The 20,573-nt window shown below is 41.1% G+C and overlaps 1 protein-coding gene and 1 long non-coding RNA gene across 3 annotated transcripts in view; both read left to right on the top strand.

Annotated features, from left to right (window-relative positions):
* The window catches only part of LOC140704530 (uncharacterized), a 54,658-nt gene extending 43,847 nt beyond the window's left edge, over window positions 1-10,811 (top strand). Inside the window, exons 3-4 of one of the 2 annotated variants that reach the window (XR_012083760.2) lie at window positions 1,962-2,165; window positions 10,599-10,811. This is a non-coding gene — a long non-coding RNA (uncharacterized LOC140704530). Of the gene's footprint in view, window positions 1-1,961; window positions 2,591-10,598 lie in introns of those variants that run through there. The other variant, XR_013541963.1, reaches the window with a different exon arrangement.
* Window positions 10,812-12,232: 1,421 nt separating this feature from the next.
* DNAJB1 (DnaJ heat shock protein family (Hsp40) member B1) lies at window positions 12,233-16,865 on the top strand. The gene is made up of 3 exons (XM_020800384.3): window positions 12,233-12,819; window positions 14,603-15,168; window positions 15,686-16,865. Exons 1-3 carry the CDS (start codon window positions 12,609-12,611, stop codon window positions 15,914-15,916), a joined length of 1,008 nt encoding a protein of 335 aa, XP_020656043.3. The 5' UTR covers window positions 12,233-12,608; the 3' UTR covers window positions 15,917-16,865.
* Window positions 16,866-20,573: the final 3,708 nt, after the last annotated feature.

The raw sequence follows: 20,573 nt of genomic DNA, 5'->3' as shown, positions 1-20,573 counted from the left end.
ACATGGAGGTTTTATTTACAGTAGGTATCCTGGTTGATTGGCGTAGCAGATCTACTGCCTTTAATATGCCTAACCTGCTTTTAAAGCCATCTAAGTTGGCAGCACTTTTAAATCTAGGCACTGAAGCTTGCTTTTTTTTTTCTTATCTAATGAGGAAAATCCAGAATAATAATATTTTGATTTTGATGTGAGATATGTGCAAATGCAAGAACGTATGCAGTTTTAAGTATGCCAGAAATGATTGATTTCTGTTTCTTTCTTGAGCCCTTGGCAGTACCTCTTTCTGTTAATGTGTGTGTTTTTTAATTTGGAAGTAATAAAGAGGCCAGTGTTCAAGTTACCAGTCTTTTGGGAGAGAGTAGTCATGGGTGGACTATAAAGTGACAGGCAAGATCATTTCCCCATGTGAGGCACACCCAGTGGATGTCACATAGAAATCTGGTCAAATGAGTGAGGTAAGAGTGGAAATTTCACAGCAGACACCTACTGTGGAAGCATGCCTGGAGCTCTTTGTAGTGTTCTTGGGTTTTTACCATCTGCAGATTTGGCAACCCTATTGTTCATTCTAGGCTCTACATTGTTGTGAAATAAAATAATTTAATCCTAATGGAGTTCTCTGAAGGACTCTGATGCTTTCTTCCAATTGTGAGAATCGCCTGTTTATTCTTCTCTTCTGATTCTTGTTCTTTCGCCTGGTTTGCAATTAATGATAACTTATCCAAATGTCTTATTGTTGGATAAGAGGGAAATCTCTGATGGTGTGGAAACAGGTTAAGAAACAGGAAGCAGAGAGTAGGAGTAGTTTTCAAGGTATATGAGCAGTTAGAGGGACCCTTCACAGATCTGTATTGGGGCTGCAGCTTTTACGTTTGCTTATATATGACCTGGAGTTTGGGATTAATAGTGAGGTTGCTATGGTTGCTGATGACACAAAATTATAAATTGGTTATAATAACAACATATAGTAAAAGGCTCAGAAGAATATCTCTGAACTGCCAAGATGGACATTAAAGAGGCAATTACATTCAATGCCAGGACAGATAAAATGATGCAAATTGGGCGGTGGGGGTGAGAATCTGACTGCACTATTGATGGAATCTGAACTGACATCAGCAAGAGAGAGATCTTGGAATTGCAGCAAACAGCTCCACGAAAATGTCAATCTATTCTGTACCTGTTATTATAAAAGACAAATTCTATGTTGGGCATGATTTTAAAAGTAAAATTGTCAGTCTCATACTGTCCTTATGCAAATCCATGATACTGCCCTATCCAGAATACTATGTACAGTTCTGGTTACTGAATCTGTAAAATGATATTGAAAAGCTAGAAAAGGGGGAATAAAAAGTTACAGCAATTTGAGCTGTTTAGCTTAGATGAAAAGATAAGTAAGGGAAAGCTAGGTCAAGGTGTATACATGGTGTCACTAATGGCTGATGTTCGTTGTGGTTGGTGAGGAAGAAGGCACAGTGGCCAATGGTCAACAGTGTTAGGGACAAAAGTGGGTACACACACACAGGGACCTGTCAAGTTTGTGTGCACAGAGTGTAAAATAATTAAGGATGTGTGTAGAAAAAGCAGTTGTAAAAATTAAAGTGCTTTTAAAATTCAGTCTTGAACAATAGTCATGCAAAACAATTAGGCAGCTCTCCAGCTAAGCAGGGTCACTATACAATAACATCCTGATTGAACTTGTTTATATTACAATACGTAAATATGGAGATGGTGTTTGCCGGTCCTATAGTTTGCATTCTTTGGCATTCCAATATGTTGGAGCTACAGTATTCTGGCATTTGAGGACCCTGGTACAACTGGCCTTTATTCATCCAAGCTTTGCAGAATTTTAGTTAAACATAACATTATTATAGTGGCAGCCTGCCAGATTCTGTTACAAACCCTTGAAGTTACAGTATGTGCAAGAACAATTGAGATTCTTATCAACTTTTTTCTTGGACTTTCAGGTCCCTGGAGAAGATATTTTTTATATTTAGAAGGTAAAGGAAAACAATTGAAAGAATTATAAATATAGAAAGATAATACACACACACAAGAATTCAACTCATCATCGCAATTCCATGCCACTTTGGGCACCAGACATCAAAGAACAACAATCAACATGGATTTCCCTACGTCGATACAAACTGGCACAAGGTTGACTTGGCTGGGTAAGAACATTAATGATTTGTCACATGTGTCCAGTAATAGTCTAAGAAAGTAATTTTCTTTAATATATTTTAGTCTTTAAAACTTCAGTATTTTAAGATATGTACAGTATTCTCAGTTTTTTCAATGTGCCTCTTTTAGGCTGTAAGTTTTATTTTTTGATTCAAACATAATTTAACTATTAGCTATAACTTAAGTTTTGATTTTGAGTGTATTTGTTTTGCAGTTTCTCATAGTTGTTAGTATTTTGGATGGCAATCACATCTGCAGCTTTTCACAAGCTGCAAGAGTGGGTTTAAGTTTAAGCATTCATGGCTACATTTTTTTTCAAAGCTGTAAGACTTTTGGATGTTTTCAGACTTTGAAGATTTTTTGCTTATAGAAGATAGAAACAATGTCAAGAAATAAAACTTGTAGAAATAGACAAGCTAATTTCATCTGGAATTATTGCAACTGTGAAAAGACTTATACCTAGATACTCAAATGAACTTGGTAATGATTGTAAATGATTGTCTGGTTTCATTCTGGAATTAACCCTTAATTGAGATAAATGCCAGCTGTGACAAACACAGGCTTCTGGGTCCCCCCCCCCAGAGGATGTTCACGTGTCATTATCTCTGACCTGACACAGGCATTCATTCAGACACTGCCTCATCCCATCACATTCGTTCACACACTGTAACTCAGTGTGTGAACTTGTCTATAGAAAAATACACCTTGCCGTCAAATTTAAAAATGTTCTTATTTCCTGCAGCCAGTGCTTCATTTTCACCATACCTCATCTCTTCCCCAGCCAGAAAGGACCACAGGTGGGGGCCATGTGCCTCTAGCAAAGATGCAGCTACGTATCTAGAGGCAGGCTGAACCTGAGGTGAAATGGTTCCTCAAAAGCCCTAATGGATGAGCTACCCCTATATGGTGTGAAGAGTGCATGGAGAGAACCATTTCATCCTTTTTTGTTAACACTAGAATCCAGAGTGACCCATTTATGCTGAGTTGTGAGAGATCAGAACCGATAAAAAGAACTTTCTTACACAATGTGTAGTTAAACATGAGAATTCAGTGCCAAGATAGGTATTGATGCCAATGTTGGAAGCTTCAAAATGGGCCTAGAAGGCAAATGTATAGAGAGGGAACAGCTCTCCAACGGCTATTCAGCGGGATAGCTATATATCACCTCATACTGAGGCAGTATGCCTCTGTATATCGGTTGTTGGGGAAGATGAGAAGGGGGGTGCTGTTGCACCTATGTTCCTCTTGTGGATTTCCTGCTGGTTCGTTCGTTTAGTCGTGTCTGACTCTTTGTGACCCCATGGACCAGAGCACGCCAGGCCCTCCTATCTTCCACTGCCTCCCTACCTGCTGATAGGTGGTGGGGAAAGATTGCTAAACTAGCCTTTGATTGATTGAACATGATTCTTTTCATGTTTTTATGAAGCACATAAACAACCTTGAACGTCTTAACAAACCTGAGCATCTTAATTCCTTTGAAACTTAGGAAGTACAGATAAAATTCAATATCAGTGGTGGTTCTTCTGTTTTTCTTTTCTTTTTTTAATTTTGTCAGCAAAGTAAATTTGAAAATTAATCACAGATGCATTCTAGCAGGTAGAGCCTGGGTTTAGCATCCATTCATTATATGGTTTAAACAGTTCCATTAGTGAGATATTTGGAAGTCTATAACATGGCAAATGGAGCAAATTTGTTTCTGTGGCTCTAAGGTTATGACAAATACTCATGGATTTAAATTACAATGATAAAATTTTAAACTAAATATTATGAAGAACTTCCTGATGGTAAAAGTGGTTTGGCAGTGGAATGGATTAGCTCAGAAGGTGGTGGTGGTGGTGGACTTGTCTTCGTTGGATGGTTTTAGACAGTGATTGAATGTTCAGCCAGTGTGGGTGCTTTAAATGTGGACTTCCCATATCAACAGGAGAGTGGACTAGATGACCTTTGAGGTTCCTTAATGTCTTATTCCTTGCATCCACTACCACAGCATATAGACCAAGCCTGTATGTGTTTATGGAGGAGTCAGTCTCACTCTGTTCATGAAACATACTTTCAAACAAGTGCATGTAGGATTAGTTTAAATCTTTGAGAAACAATCTATTACCACCACGATTGCCACAAATGTGCTTTAGAACAATAAAAGCAGAAACCTGTGGCATGGTCCTTTTATGGATTATTCCAGATCTTACAAAATGTCACTACTTCATCAATATTCCAGAACACTGCATTCCCACATAATTACAAAGGATAAGCGACACAGCTATACAGAGGTTCTCAGTACCCATTCACGTTTTCCACAGAACAGTTCTCTGGAAAGACAATGCAGATTCTAGTGTTTTCTTTTGCAGAGCATACGATCATGATTATTTTATAGTAGATGCAAATTGAAACAATTTCTAAAAGGCGTTATGACTCTAGTCACAGAATAATTGCCTGCATCTCTGAAGCTGCTACCATGTTGTTTTAGTTACTGCATTGCACAGTATAAAGAACTACTACTTGGTCTTTGCCATACAAAATATCTTAAGAAGGACGGAAAGAAAGTTCAAGTGTTTGAATATCAGTTCGTCTAAAACTGGAGTGGAATCCTGTGCATATATATTTGAGTAAGCTCCATTTAGTACAGTGGGACTAAAGCAGGAACAGCCTTTTGGGCAGAGTGAAGCGGCTGCCTCAGTTACCCGATTTTGAGTGTCATAAATGGTAGGCCATAAGTTGCCAGAAGTTGGATGTGATTTGATGTCACATATTTATTTATTTTATTTATTTATTTTATTTATATCCCGCCTATCTAGTCAATTAAGACCACTCTAGGCGGCTTACAACAAAATATAACAATATAATTAAAAACAATTTTATATAAGGGGAAAAACTTTGGACAAGATGGGACAGACACTAGGAAAAGGAGAGAGGGGGGAAATCAGGAATTGGCTAAGGGGAAGGCCTGCCAAAACATCAGTGTTTTTAGTTGTTTTTTAAAAATACCCAGCAAGGGAGCCGCCCAAATATCAGGGGGTAGGTTATTCCAGAGGCGAGGAGCCACCGCTGAGAAGGCCCGATTTCTTGTCTTCTCCTTCCGGGCCTCCCTCAGCGTTAGGCTCCTCAGCCTCACCTCCTGGCTTGCGCGAGTGACACGGGTAGATCTTGGTGGAAGTAGGCGTTCCGCCAAGTATCGAGGCCCTAAACCGTTTAGGGCTTTATACGTGAGCATCCACACTTTGAAGTCGTGTACTACCTCTATAGACAAAGAACTGCAAGTGTTAAGCTTATTGCTTATTATTATTTATTCTGTAAAGTGTATTCCCTGACTATCTTCTACCGTGTTTCCCCGAAAATAAAACAGGGTCTGATATTCATTTTTGCTCCAAAAATGCATTAGGGCTTATATATACATACATATATATATACATATATACATATATACATATATACATATATATATATTCCATGTATAACCATCTACATTTATTCAAATACAGTCATGTCATCTTCGGGTTGTAGCACAATGGTGGAGGGTGGGATTTCTCTTCACTGGGGCTTATTTTGAGGGTAGGGCTTATATTACAACCATCCTGAAAAATCATACTAGGGCTTATTTTCAGGTTAGGTCTTATTTTCGGGGAAACAGGGTATGAAGAGCTGACAGGGGAGCTTTCTTTATACCTTCTTGAATTATTAGCCACCATCTTTCCCTCCTTTACCTGTCCACAATGAACGTAATCCCTGCTTACCTAGGAGATGGGAGATGGGAGGGGGGTTCACACCTGGGTCCAGGAGGCCGTGAACGCCTCTTTGAGAGAGGGAGTGGTCCCTACCACCTTGAAAGAGGCGGTAATTCGCCCACCCTTAAAAAGCCTAGCCTGGACCCAAGGCTGGTGGTTAACTACCGACCAGTAGCGAACCTCCCTTATTTGGGCAAAGTGTTGGAACGGGTTGTGGCTGGGCAACTCCAGGCGCTGCTGGATGAAACGGATTTTCTGGATCCATTTCAATCGGGTTTCAGGCCTGGTTTTGGTACAGAGACTGCCTTGGTCGCCCTGTATGATGACCTTTGCCGGGAGAGAGACAGGGGGAGTGTGACCCTGTTGATACTCCTGGACCTCTCAGCGGCTTTCGACACCATCGACCATGGTGTTCTTCTGGATAGGCTGGCTGGGTTGGGAGTTGGGGGCACTGTTTTACGGTGGTTCCGCTCCTTCCTGGTTGACCGTGTCCAGAGGGTGGTGCTGGGGGACAGTTGCTCTGCCCCATGGCGTTTATGTCATGGGGTTCCTCAGGGCTCAATACTGTCCCCCATGCTGTTTAACATCTACATGAAACCACTGGGAGAGGTCATCAGGAGGTTTGGGCTGAGGAGTCAGCAATATGCTGATGATACTCAGCTCTACCTCTCGTTTTCCACCAATCCAGGTGAAGCAGTTTCTGTGCTGAACCCGTGTCTGGACCTGATAATGGACTGGATGAGGGTTAATAAATTGAAACTCAATCCAGACAAAACGGAAGTGCTGTTAGTGGGTGCTTCACCGGACAGGTTGGAGGGCCATTTCCCTGCCCTGAATGGGGTTACACTCCCCCTAAGGGACAGGGTCCGCAGCCTGGGGGTGCTCCTGGACCCCAGTCTAACTTTGGAAGCCCAGGTGGACTCGGTAGCCAGAGGCACCTTCCTTCAGCTGCAGAAATTATACCAGCTGCGGCCCTACCTGGACAAGCGGAGTCTCATGACAGTTACACATTATTGCAATGCGCTCTACGTGGGGTTGCCTTTGAAGACGGTCCGGCGACTGCAACTGGTCCAGAATTGAGCTGCACGGCTGGTGAGTGGTGGAGCTGCTAGAGATCACATCAAGCCGATTCTGTTTAATTTACAGTGGTGCCTCGTTCCAGATTAACCCTCGCTGTGTGAAAACATCACTGAGCGGGACAGAAAAGCCCATTGGAACGTATTAAACAGTGTTTAATGCGTTCCAAAAGGCTCCTTTGCTCACCGTTCAGCGATGTTCCTCTATGGCCGGCAGCCGTTTTCGCGCCCTCCCCTCGCTTAACGAGGGTGCGAAAACGCTGTGCGCGGCCATTTTGCGGCTTCTGGCGGCCATTTTGTAGCCGCCGAACAGCTGCAATTTTCGGCCATAGGGGCCATCGGTATGCGATCGCATTTGCGATCGCGAAAACGTCCTCGTAGAGCGAATTCATCGCTCTACGGGGCGCTCATTGTGCGAGGCACCACTGTACATTGGTTACCAGTTGCTGCCCGGGCCCAATTCAAAGTGCTTGTTTTGACATATAAAGCCCTAAACGGCTTGGGCCCTGGATACCTGAAGGACCGCCTCCTTCCATATGAACCTACCCGGCAGTTAAGATCTAACCAGGGGGCCCTTTTGAAAGAGCCGTCCTTCAAGGAGGTAAGCGGGAGGGCTTGTAGAGAAAGGGCCTTTTTGGCAGCTGCCCCCAGACTATGGAATGCCCTGCCGAATGAGATTCGTCTGACGCCAACGCTGATGACATTTCGGCGCCAGGTCAAAACCTTCCTGTTCCAAATGGCTTTTAACTAAAATAATATCAGCTGTAGGTCTGATGGCAATTTTTAGAATATATATTTTAATTGCATTTTAATTCTTTTGCCCTTTTATTTTGCCTTTTTATTGTATTTTAAATGCTGTAAGCCGCCCAGAGACCTTCGGGTAGTGTGGGCAGCATATAAGTTAAATAAATAAATAAATAAATAGATAGATAGATAGATAGATAGATAGATAGATAGATAGATAGATAGATAGATAGATAGATAGATAGATAGATAGATAGATAGATAGATAGATAGATAGATAGATAGATAGATAAATAAATAAATAAATAAATAAATAAATAAATAAATAAATGCTGTTATGGGGCAAGAAAATCCAAAAAGAGCTCCAAGCCTAATGGCTTGGGGAGCCAGTGTAGTGCGGTGAGTAGAGTGATGGACTAGGACTCCCAATACCTGAGCTGAAATCTCCACTCAGCCATGGAAATGTTGAGCCTGTTCAGATGGATATATAGATTTCTTTTGAATTGCTGTTGGTATGGGTTAGTGCAAAACAAATTACAGCATACACACATTTCTACTTAGATCGATCCATCTTGCCTATTTAAATGCTGTCTCGCTCCTTTCTGTCAAAGCACTATGGCCTTCTGGTGGGTTTTTGGTGGGGGAGGGGGGATATGGTTCTGCGCACTCCTAATTATCTCGTTGTGTAGCCAACAGGGCAGTAAGCCTGTTCCCAAATAGAGCCGTGGGCGGCATTAACACAGAGACAACCCTGTGATGTAATAGGTAGAATTAAAAGGAAGGATGGAGAAGCCCCCTCCTCTATTTTCACCTTCTTTCTTTTAATATTTGCCTGACTGATGTCACAGAATTCTAATACCACATTAGGTTGATGTATTGCTGTTTTGATATGTCACTTACTTTATTTAACAAACAGACAAAAAAAAGGAAAGTCATCACAGCTTGCTGAACAACAGCCACAGGAAAAGCTGGGAAATGGGGCTAATTGACTTTATGGGTTATGCTCCCACTAGGCAGTGCAATCCCAACAGAGACCCAGCGGAGGATAAAGGTGTGAAAAGGGAGTTAACTTTCTTCCATCTCCTCAACATTCATCCCAATGTTTTCCCCTTGTACCACCACTGTCCTCTGCTCCTGCCTTCTTACTTGTGACCAAACCAGGTAAACTTACTTACAAGTAAACTGGGTAAACTTTGCTCATAAGCAAACTGAGTAAACTGGCAATCCAAGGATCTGTGTGGACCTTTCTTGAGGGAGAATAAATACCTCCAGTGTGAATGGAAGGATCTCTCAAGTGAGAAATAAAATACATTGCAGTGAGAATAAGAATCTTTCAGGCAGAAACCAGATCCCTCCAAATTCGTCTGTCTGGACAGGTCCTTACTGGGAGATGGGACTAGTAAAACTCCACCCTATATATCTCACATACCTTGAGACCTTTATCGCAGTCACTTAAAAGTCAGATGTGTGTCTTGGTGGTACATAAGAACAACAAAATTCTTGGCAAGCATTATTTAATTCATTATCAGACCTAACTCTATCACTAAAATTAGGCGACAGATGCTGAGGACTATTAACTGGTGATAAAATGTTGCAGAACATAACTATGAAGATTGTCACTATCTTGTCAGTGGATCTGAACTTTATTTCTCTGCATGGATTTGGAAGATGAGAGTTACAAAGCCTGATCTTAGATGACAATATGGAATTGTCTATCACTGCTATGATTTACTGCCAAACAAAGAGAGGGGATTGTGTGAGATCTTCTGCCTCAAAGTCAGTTATGCACCTCAACCAGGGATTTGCATTTCTAGCCCATTCAGCAGAATGTCTTGGGATGTCCCTGTGCATAGGATTATACAGTACATACAGTGCTATGAGCTTCCTTGTTACAGTGGGGTCTCTACTTAAGAACGTCCCTACTTAAGAACAATCCAACTTAAGAACAGCTCCATTTGCTAAATTTTGCTTCTACTTGAGAACAGAAATCCAAGATAAGAACAGGAAAAAAAACCTTTCCTGCTCTTTTTTTAACCTTAGGTCATCTTAGGTTAAAAAAAAAATTCTCCCCATAGTGGTAGAGTACGTATTAACCAGCTTTGGTTAATGTACAAACGCACCTCTACATAACAAAAAAACAGCCAGAACGGATTAATTGGTTTTCAGTCCATTCCTATGGGAAATTTTGCTTCAACTTAAGAATGTTTTAACTTAAGAACACCATTCCAAAACGGATTAAGTTCTTAAGTAGATGTTCCACTGTAGTTTCTATGGACGGAAAAGAGCAGATACGGATTAAATGGTTTTCAATGCATTCCTATGGGAAATGCAGATTCAACATAAGAACTTTTCAACTTGAGAACCACCTTCCAATACGGATTAAGTTCTTAAGTAGAGACCCCACTGTATTTGGTAGTCCAAGGTTGGTTGTTAGGGCATATACAGCTAGCTGATTAAGTGATTTGTGGGTACTGAAGCTGTCAGATAGTATAGATATGGATTCATTTCCAAAATAAGCAAGATTTGGCAACAAATCTTTTACTATATATGGAGAAAGAACAATTGGCATATGTTCAAGCTGGATTCAGAAAAAAGACACTAGAGATCATAATGCCAATATACATTGGCTACAAGAGGATATTGAAGAAGTTAATAAGAATCTGTGCTTTGTAAATTACAGCAAAGCTTTTGACTTGTGGATCATGTTAATTTATGGATTGTTCTGAAAGAAGTAAGAGTGCTACAATATTTGATTGTTGTAATGCCTAACCCACACTCTAGAAAAGAGGCTACTGCTAGTACAAAATGTGGAGAAACAGAATTATTTACAAAGTTATTAGGCAATATTTATTTTATTTCCTATCTTTCCATCTATATACAGAACACATCATAGAGAAGGTTGAATTAAATTCAGATGAAGGAAAAGTGAAAACTGGGAGAAAAAAACAGCAGGAATTTGAGACATGATTGTAAATAACACCATGTTACTGGCAGAAAGTAACAATGAGTTGAGATGAATACGTATTGATGAAGGTTAAACACAAAAGCAGGGTTACAATTGAATGTTAATAAAACAAAAATAATGACTAAAGAAGAATTGTATAACTTTAATGGCGGAAATCAATAAATCAGAATTGTCAAATATTATCTACACCAACATTCAGTCATCAATCAAAATTGAGATTTCAACTAAGAAAGCAAAAGACTGACATTTGCAAAGGCAGGAATGAAGAGGCTAGAAAAGATAATTAAGAATAAGGTATGATGTATCAGTGAAGGTCAAGACCAAGGTCATCTGTACTGTGGTATATCTGACTGTGGTGCACAGATATGAAAACTGGAAAATGATAGGAGCTGACAGTAAAAATGCATTAATTTGAACATGGTGTTGGAGGAGAGCTTTATGGGTACCAAGGACCACCAGAAAGACAAGTAGCTGCTAGATCAAATCAGAGAGCCAGTGTGGTGTAGCAAATAAAAGCACTGCACTAGAACTTGAGAGATACTGGTTCAAATGCTCACTCAGTCATGAAACTCATGGGGATGTGGCAAAAGTAAACCACACCTTGCACATCTCATACAACTTGAAAACCCTATTAGGGCCACGCAAGGTCTGAAGCAACTTGATAGCACAGAACAATACCAACATCAATAAATCCATCAAGCTTGCATTCTCACTAGACGCTAAAACTGCTAAATGAAGGCTATTTTGGTCTTATCACGACAAGACAAGTGTTGCAATGCCAGAAAGCCCTAAGGACAGAAAATCCAACAGGAGACAGGTTGATTCAGTAAAGGAAGCCGTGGATGTTAGTTTACCAAACTAAAACAAAGCTCTTAATGATAGGGCATTTTGGAGATTATTAATTCATGTGGTCTGTATAAGGCAGAGATAACTTGATGGTACATAAGAAGAATAGAGCGCAACTTGCCACATTATTAAATGAGAGGCATGATGTTTGGCTTCCTTCTCAGACATAACACTGGTTATAACACAAGCGTGGACAACTAGTATCCGTACAGGTACTGCTTGGCTGCAACTGCCAGCTTTCCTCATGTCTTGCTGCACTGGCTAATACTCCAACAATACCTGCAGAATGCCGAATTATCCCATTCTTGTAACGCATTGGTTCCTAATCCAGGTGCTCTTGGACTGCAATTCCCAGAAGCCTTCACTACCACCTCTGCTGGCCACCATTTCTGGGAGTTGAAGTCCAAAAACACCTGGGTTACCCAAAGTTGGGAACCACTGCTGTAATGTATTGGGAATTTATCGTTTAAAATCGTTTCTTGTGCACAGGGATAATAGTCACAGGCGGCCCACCCTGTAAAAAAACTTATTGAGAGAGAAGAGGGAGGTTGAGAGCAAACGAGGACACGATTTGTGGGTGGAGTTCATGTCTGTCACTTAAAGGAGCACCAATAAGCTCGAACTTCCAGCGCTCCGTAAGGCGCTTTGAGTAAAACAGTGGGCGTTGCCACGTCCATGCAAGCTATAACGTCAGCACGTGGGATCCTTCGGCGCTTCTGATTTGCCAAAGCGAAGAGACGGAAGAACTTGCGCTTAGAACTCGGGCGAGAGTCGTTGGTGGTGGAACGAAGGCTTGTCACCTCCGCAGCTCTGGCAGAGGGGTGGGCTTTCGCCAACCGTTATCTCCCCGCGATACGCTTGGCGTATCGTAACCTCATTGGTCAAGAACCCTCGAATGGGAGGTGGCGATTGGTGAAAGCAGAATGGATAGGCGGAGCTTGAGAGGAGAAGGTTGTAGTAAGCTCTGGAAGATTCCTCCGCCCGCCATATAAATGCGGAGAGGGGAAAAACCGGCCCCCTAATTAGAGCGGGTGCAGCCGAGGAAGCTGGCGCTGTTGTGCCCTTGCTCGTTCAGAAGCGATGGGGAAGGACTATTACCGTATCTTGGGCCTGTCCCGCGGCGCCAGCGAGGACGACATTAAGAAGGCGTATCGCAAGCAAGCGCTGCGCTACCACCCGGACAAGAACAAGGACCCCGGAGCGGAGGAGCGGTTCAAAGAGATCGCCGAGGCGTACGACGTGCTGAGCGACCCCAAAAAGCGGGAGATCTTCGACAAGTTCGGCGAGGAAGGTGCGTCCCCGGGGAGGGGCCGGAGGCCCGGTGTGGGAAGAGTGCGAGGGTTGGCGGGGGGGGGGGCGCGAAGCGGCGGGTCGGCCTCTCTCGCCCAAGGCAAGGGCAGCGACTCCCCTGGATTCTGGTCGCTGGCGGAGGAAAGGCTCCGTCCCCAGATTCGCCGTAGCGAGTCGGGCTGGGTCTCCGGGGAGACGTGCGGGGCCTCTGCTGCTGTTGCTGAGGAGGGGAGGCGGGTGGAAAGGCTCTTTCTTGCTGGAACGAAAAGGAATCGGGAGCCGACGGTTCGGGTCGCCCTCAGACCGACCTTCCCCCCCAAAAAGGGGGGGTCGAGAGAGGCCTTTCGGCAGTTCAGTCGATTGTTTTGTCTTGGTATTGCTTTAGCCAAAGTAGCCCTTTTTCCCGCTTAAGTTAGATCGCCCCGTAGACTCTAGCTTCGTTGATTCCTTCGGCCGTATTCTCCCCCCCACACACACACACACCTTTTTGTCCTCTCGTTGAAAAAAGGGTAAGGTCTCGGCGTGCAGATTGTGCAATTCATTGGGGTTTTGTTTTTTGCAATTTTTAATTACTTTTTTTTTGGGCGGGTCTCCCATTTCTCTTCGGAGCGGCTGTCAAACTGACAGTTCAGCAAGTTGCTTACTGGGACCCATTTTTCCAAGAAAACTAAAGAGGAGGGGAAAGGAGCAGATAGAGAAAACAAGCTCTTTTTTTACTCCTTTTTTTCCCTCCTGGAAGCTGGCCAGAGGAGTTGCCATCTTTGAATTGTTCTTACTGTAATAAGGTCACTCCTTTGAAATCCAGTATTACTCTACAGGTTCTTCCTGCCTGGGAAGCTTACTTGGAAATGAAGTAAAAATAATTAGGCCAGAGGTGAAAGTACTATCCTCCTCCCCCATTTAAGGTTGCCTTTCACAATTTCTACTTTGCAGGCTTTGTTCGTTTGCTTTTTAAAATAGTACTGAAGATCACTTCGTGTATTTATTTTTCAACAGATGAAGATGGGTTGTTTGATCGTGAAGTTTTTAGTTTGCAGAACACGAGCTCCATTCATGACAGGAATTGATTTGTTGTAACTGAAATAGCTCTTCATATATTTGTATAGATTATACTGAATTTGTAGAGTATTTGTTTCTGTTGCACAGCATGTATTTTTAGCATAGTTATTTTTCTTGTAAACGGGTGTTGGCAATCTGTATTGGCTGTATACCTTTGCCTGCATATCAGTCTGTCTGAGATAGGTGGAGCTTTTGGCTATAGAAGTATTCTGGCAGTTGCTAGAATATTCCAGCATACTGTTATGCTAACTTGTCAGTCATGGAATTGTTCTTGCTTGATAGGACTGTTTTGTCAAGGCTTATTTTAAATATCTGTTCAATAGAAGGGATTATTTTAAGTTACATTTTGCCTGTAGCAGCCTTAATTCTATTGAGATTGCTGATGAATGTGAGCTGTAGAATTTTTGATGCAATTTGGACAGTAGCATGTTTAATTAAAAGGGGGAACAGTGAGAGGAAAATGATAGGAAGAATGGTTATACAAGTTCTAAGAATACCTCTTTTACAATTTCATCCTGTAGTGTTTTATAATCAGCTGTTTGAAGTACTTACACTAAAGTATTACTATAATCTTGTTGAGAGTGACATAACCTTTAATAAATTTGGGGAATGGAAAAAAAGTGTAGAGAATACAAGACTTCAGGGATTAGAGCTTCTAGAGCTTCTAATGACTGTAGTTGAGGATCTGTGGAAAGAGACTTTATTGGGTCTTACTTGTATTTCAGGACTAAAAGGAGGTGGTCCCAGCTGCAGTGGAGGAGGTCCCAATGGCACTTCATTCACCTACACTTTTCATGGAGATCCTCATGCCATGTTTGCAGAATTCTTTGGTGGGCGGAATCCTTTTGATACTTTCTTTGTCCAGAGAAATGGAGAGGAAGATATGGACGTTGATGATCCCTTTGCAAGCTTTCAGAACTTTGGCAACATTGGTTTTTCTCGTGCACGTGGGGGCCGTGAAAATATTCGCAAGAAACAAGACCCTGCTATCACTCATGAATTGAGAGTATCTTTGGAGGAGATTTACAGTGGATGCACCAAGAAAATGAAAATTTCTCATAAACGCCTCAACCCAGATGGGAAGACCACACGTAATGAAGATAAGATTCTAACAATTGAAGTGAAACGTGGCTGGAAAGAAGGAACTAAGATTACATTCCCCAAAGAAGGAGACCAAATGCCAAACAACATTCCAGCTGATATTGTCTTTGTTTTAAAGGACAAGCCACATAGCATTTTTAAGAGAGATGGGTCTGATATTATATACCCAGCAAAGATCAGCCTCCGTGAGGTAAGTGGCAATGTCAGGCTTGCTAGTATCAATGAAGTAGAGGTGTTTATTTTTTTTCCTCCCCATTTCAAATTTTTCTTGTTTACCTTGTTGTCATACATTTCTGTGTAATGGATTGAGATGTTTAGATTTTAAAAGTGGATGAAACAGATCTCTGAGATACTCGGAAGCAACAAGTGCACATCTACATGATTGATACTAGAATTGTGCAGATTTGTGTCTGTGGATTACAAATCTGCAGAATCCTAGGAGTTGTAGTAAAAAAAAAACTTTGCACGCCTTCACTTGGCACATGCTTGACTAGTCAATAGGAGTACCATGGTCTTTGAGACACAATTAGAAGCTAAATAGTTACCTTGATTTTTTTTCAGTGTTTTTCCAATTAATTTTGGGTAATTGTCAGTTTGAAAATTTCAGATAATATAATACACAAAGTTTTCACTAGGTTGAATGGGGATTTTCCCCCCAGAGGAAACTAAAGGGAAATTGAAAATAACTCATATTGTTTTTTATTTAGGCTCTGTGTGGCTGCACACTGAATACGCCAACATTGGATGGTAGGTCCATACCAATGGCATTCAAGGATGTCATTAAGCCTGGAATGAAGCGAAGAATTCCTGGAGAAGGCCTTCCATTTCCCAAGAATCCAAACCAACGAGGAGATCTTATTGTTGAATTTGATATAAAATTCCCAGACAGAATTCCACAGTCTTCCAAAACTGTCCTAGAACAGATCTTGCCCATATAGTAAATCTGCCAGAACTGGACTGCAGTGCCTCCAACACGATTTTGGACTGGAAGTTGGATTTGGGGGTCTGTTTTGGTATGGGCGTGATGTCATGTTACTAAAGGTTTTTCAGAGAATCTAAATCTTGCAAGGTGAATTTATTGCACTGCTCAGTGACTTTAGACCCACATTGTCATTGCTCAAAACATTTGGAGCAGTGAGCAGTTGCTGACAGAAGGAATCGGCAGAGTATATCATAATTTGAGGATGACAACCAGTCATGATTCCTGCCTTCACTTGTTTGCTTAGCCCTACTTAGGGCACACCCATGTAGATCCTTTATTTGGGAAGAATGAGACTGAAAGTTAAACTGGACTTGAAAAGTAAACTTCTCCAATATCTCATATTTGCTGTACTGTGTTGTCTCTTGTCAACATTCTGCACTCAGTTCCCAGTAAGGCACCCTCATTGTTCATTTTTCCTCTTCCTTGCTGCTTGAGTGCCCTTAATAAGACCTTTTTAAATGGTGTCATTGACTGATGATCCTGTGAGCAAGACAGTCTTAAACCTAGTCATCAAAATAACGTACCCTTTTTTTCAAAAGGGTGGGGTAGGATCTGATGTCTAATTGCATGTTAAGATGCTGTCAAATAAAATAATTTGGCAGCTTCTGGAAAACAAGTAGAGAGACTTAAAGGTTTCTTAGTGAAATCTCTGACTCTTTCCTGCCTCTTGATGTTTATCAAGTTTGGCCCTGTTATATCATTAGGCTTGTGTCTAATGACTGGGCTGGCAGAAGATCTGTGTCAAATATTTACAGATGAAAACTTAATTTAATTAACAGATTTTAAAGAGGTTGAACCTTTGAAAAGTATGTACAGGAGTAGGTATTTTTTGTAATGTTTTTTGTTTCTAGTCGAAGAATAGTACTGCTCTTTGTAAATACGGAAATAAAACTGATTTCAAGTAATAGTTGAATGAAGCAGATGTTTGAATTTAAATTTGAGTGCATATTAATCTGTTATGGAGCATGACTGAACCCCTGCTTTTAAAAAATGCCCACATAATACTGGAGTTTGCATATAACTGAAGGCTGAAGTTGAATGCATTATCGACAGACAATACAAATGCACAGTTACTGTGCTAATTAACTACATGAATTTCCTGCCACCAGATGCTTTGAATAAATCTGCTGTGCTTTCTGATTCTAAAGGAGGATTAGGCTAGTATTGTTGAATGGGAGGAGGAAAGCAGCATGAGTCAGTGTTTCCAGAAATGTGTCCTGCTTAGTTTTTTTCTTTTTTACAAGATGGCTTTTTCATTACTTTATATAACCAGTATGTTACTGAAATTGCGATAGAAAACCACTTTGTCTAGGGATATCCTGATATTTGGTCACTATTGGTTACCTACAATTTCTCCTGATCAAAGTGCTGTGTAACACAAATGTAACCTGATATATCTTCCAAATATTTTAAAGTATGAATTCCAAAGAGTGGTCATGGATTTGGTGTTGGCATAAAAATAATTGTGTTACGTTTAAAGTAGTACATTTTTTGTGAACTTGTTAACAGTCATACATGATTCTATTGTAGGAAAAATTACTATAGAAGCCTACATTGGTTTTAAGCCAGTGAGGCAAGACACTACTACTAGATCACACTGTGTGTTTAACAATAGTGGAAAACATCTGAGACAGTAGTGGGACCATTCCCCATGTTAAATGTGTGGCTCTGAGTAGGAGGAATCTTAAGACCACACCAGATGATCTTTCTAAACTGCTTGAGGCCCAGAAGGAATCTTCAAGGGAAAAGATGTGTTCTAATAGCGCATCGTTTTCACACTACTCAAGCGATATTTTCCACTGCTGATTCTCAAAATAGCATTCTCTGACGCAGAAGACAGACCAAAGAGATAGTTTTGTGTCTTCACAAGTTATTTTCCTTAGTGGAATCTTGCCTCTGGTAGCTCTATTTTAATTGGGGGGTGGGGTTCCTCCCTTTTTCACATTCCACTATGTGAGAAATTATATAAGGGGAGCTAATAAGTACTGTATTTTTCTGTTTATAAGATGCCCCCCTTTTCTACCCCAAAAATTAAGAAAACTTAGCTTTGAGGATTCAGCTTCTGGGCTCTGAACAGTCAGACATTTTGAGTCCCTGTTGAATCTGAGCTTACAGGCTCCACCTCCAATGAGTTGTTCCAATTGGTTTGTACAGCATCAGCTGATAATCAGTTCCATAAAGCTCATGATTGGAGGAAGCCAAGTCTCCTGACTGTAAGAAGCTGAGCTTCATGACTTTTTTTTATTTTTAAATATTTATTTAAGAACAGGGTTGGAAAGTACAGTGGTGCCTCGCATAGCGAGGTTAATCCGTTCCGGATTAACCTTCGCTATGCTGAAGCATCGCTGAATGGGGCAGCGATTTCCATTGGAACGCATTAAACATCGTTTAATGCGTTCCAAATAGGCCAAATACTCACCGTTCAGCGAAGCTTCAGGATGGCCGGCAGCCATTTTCGTGCCCTCGCCTCGCTTAACGAGGGCGCGAAAACGCTGCACGCGGCCATTTTAGGCCATTTCCTGGCTTCCGGCGGCCAAAATTTTAAAAACGTTGAGCGATCGCATTAGCGATCCGAAAAACGGATCGCTATGCGATTTCATTGTTATACGGTGCGCTCGTTAAGCGAGGCGCCACTGTACAGAAAATAAGGGGGGAATAGGGAAAAGGGCAAAAGGTTTGGGGGGATAGGAGAACATAAAATATACCATCATCCAATTAATTCATATTACAGATGCAAATCAACTTTTTGCTTTTCTGCTGTTTGATTACCCTCCTGCTTTTATCATTTAATTTTAGTTTTATTCTATGTTACTCCAACACTGGTAGCTGCTGCCATTTATACCATAGATCCCATTGTTCAGTGTCCTTTTGAATTAAAAACAGTCTTTCAACTCATCTGACAAAATATCCCTTTTTTTGACTTCCCATATTTTCACCATAAGAGTCTCTGGTTTCAGTATCTCTGCTTCCTTAAGATTTTTAACATAATGCTTTTTAATTTTGGAAGCTGCATAGATCACTGGGTAACTCTCTATACCATTTATGTTACTTGGAGTCATGCCTAATAGAGACGGCTCTAAAGTTTGTACAGTTTCATTTAAGTTTTGTTTGGCATCTACTGTCCCCCCTTTCATCAAATCTTCTATTTTGCTAAGATTTTCATTCACTTGCTGAAACCCTTTTTTTATTATCCTATGAATGTTAATCTGCCAGTCTCCATTTGTTCTCTTGAATTTCTGGGGTCCATCTCAGGCTTTGGGGTTTGTATAGACAGTAATATACCCTTAACTGCAATAATCACCCCTTAAATATCCTTCCACCGTTTCCACAATTTTATCAACAATCCAAACCCCTCATCATAAACCTCCCCTTAGATCTCCCTCCAATCTTTATCCAAATATTATAATGTAAAATTAACTTTTAACCCAGCAAATACAGAGTCAAATAGAACCGTGGCAGTTTTTTTTCCTTCTCCTGAGTTCAGCAAGTTCTATTATCAGTCTCGCATGCAGTCCGCAGTCCGACAAACAAAACAACAATCACCAAGTCTCAAACTGTCCTGTAGTTGACTTTGAAGCCCGTCTTGTGATCTTCATTAACCCCTCGATACTCCTTAGTCCAGTCGACCACGTCAGCTCCGTTCTCCCGAGAACCAAGTTCTATTATTTACAGTTCACAAAATCCAGGGAAAAGCGAAGAGAGAAGTATTCCAGCCAAACGGCATTCACCACACTCAAGTCCCTTAAATCCAGTCAGATGGTGTAACTATCTGGGATTCTTTTCCAAAAACAAGATTTATTTTTCCGTCTCAGACTCTCGGCTTTAGAATCAGCCTGGTGTTTTAAGAGTTCACTTGGAGAAGCTTTGGTTTCGCTTTTGAGTCAGACTGATAAGATAAACCCGCTGCCGCTTTTCTTTTGGCCAAATATTTTCATTCTTATTTCAGCTTAATGAGGCTGTTTCATAAATCAGAGGCTTCGGCTTACTTGTTATATACAGTGGTGCCTCGCATAGCGATGTTAATTGGTTCAAAAAAAATATCGCTATGTGAAACCATCGCTATGCGAAACACCATTTCCCATAGGAATGCATTGGAAACCGGTTAATCCGTTCCAATTGGAACGGATTGCCGTTGTTAAGCGAAAAAACCCATAGGAAACATCGCTAAGTGAAACAATGTATCCTCCATTGGAATGTATTGAAGCTGACTCAATACATTTTAATGGCTTTGCGAAGTCAATTTTTGCAAAATTAAGTGTGTCATAAAAGGGTCAAATGGTTTTAAATGCTTGGATTAGCTTCTGCACCCTCTAAAACGGATGAAAAAGTTAATTTGGCTTTGATCTGACTTTTCATTAATTTATGGTGAATTTTTCCCCCCAACTTTTGACAGCTGTCAAAATCTGACAGCTCCATTATTTCCTATGGGGGAAGAAAAAATTCACAAAAAATTAATGAAGACTCAGCAACTGTTCTAAATTCTTGGGTTCGTTAGAGGACCCCCTAAGTTGTGTGAAAACCTGATTTGGCTTTGATCTGAACTTTCGTTAATTTTTTGTAAATTGTTTTCTCCCCCATAGGAAAGCATGGAGCTGTCAGATTTTGACAGGTTC

The sequence above is a fragment of the Pogona vitticeps genome, chromosome 2 (genome assembly GCF_051106095.1).
Source record: "Pogona vitticeps strain Pit_001003342236 chromosome 2, PviZW2.1, whole genome shotgun sequence".
NCBI lineage: Eukaryota > Metazoa > Chordata > Lepidosauria > Squamata > Agamidae > Pogona > Pogona vitticeps.
The sequence above is the reverse complement of the archived record's forward strand: the minus strand, read 5'-3'. Positions and strand labels throughout refer to the sequence as shown.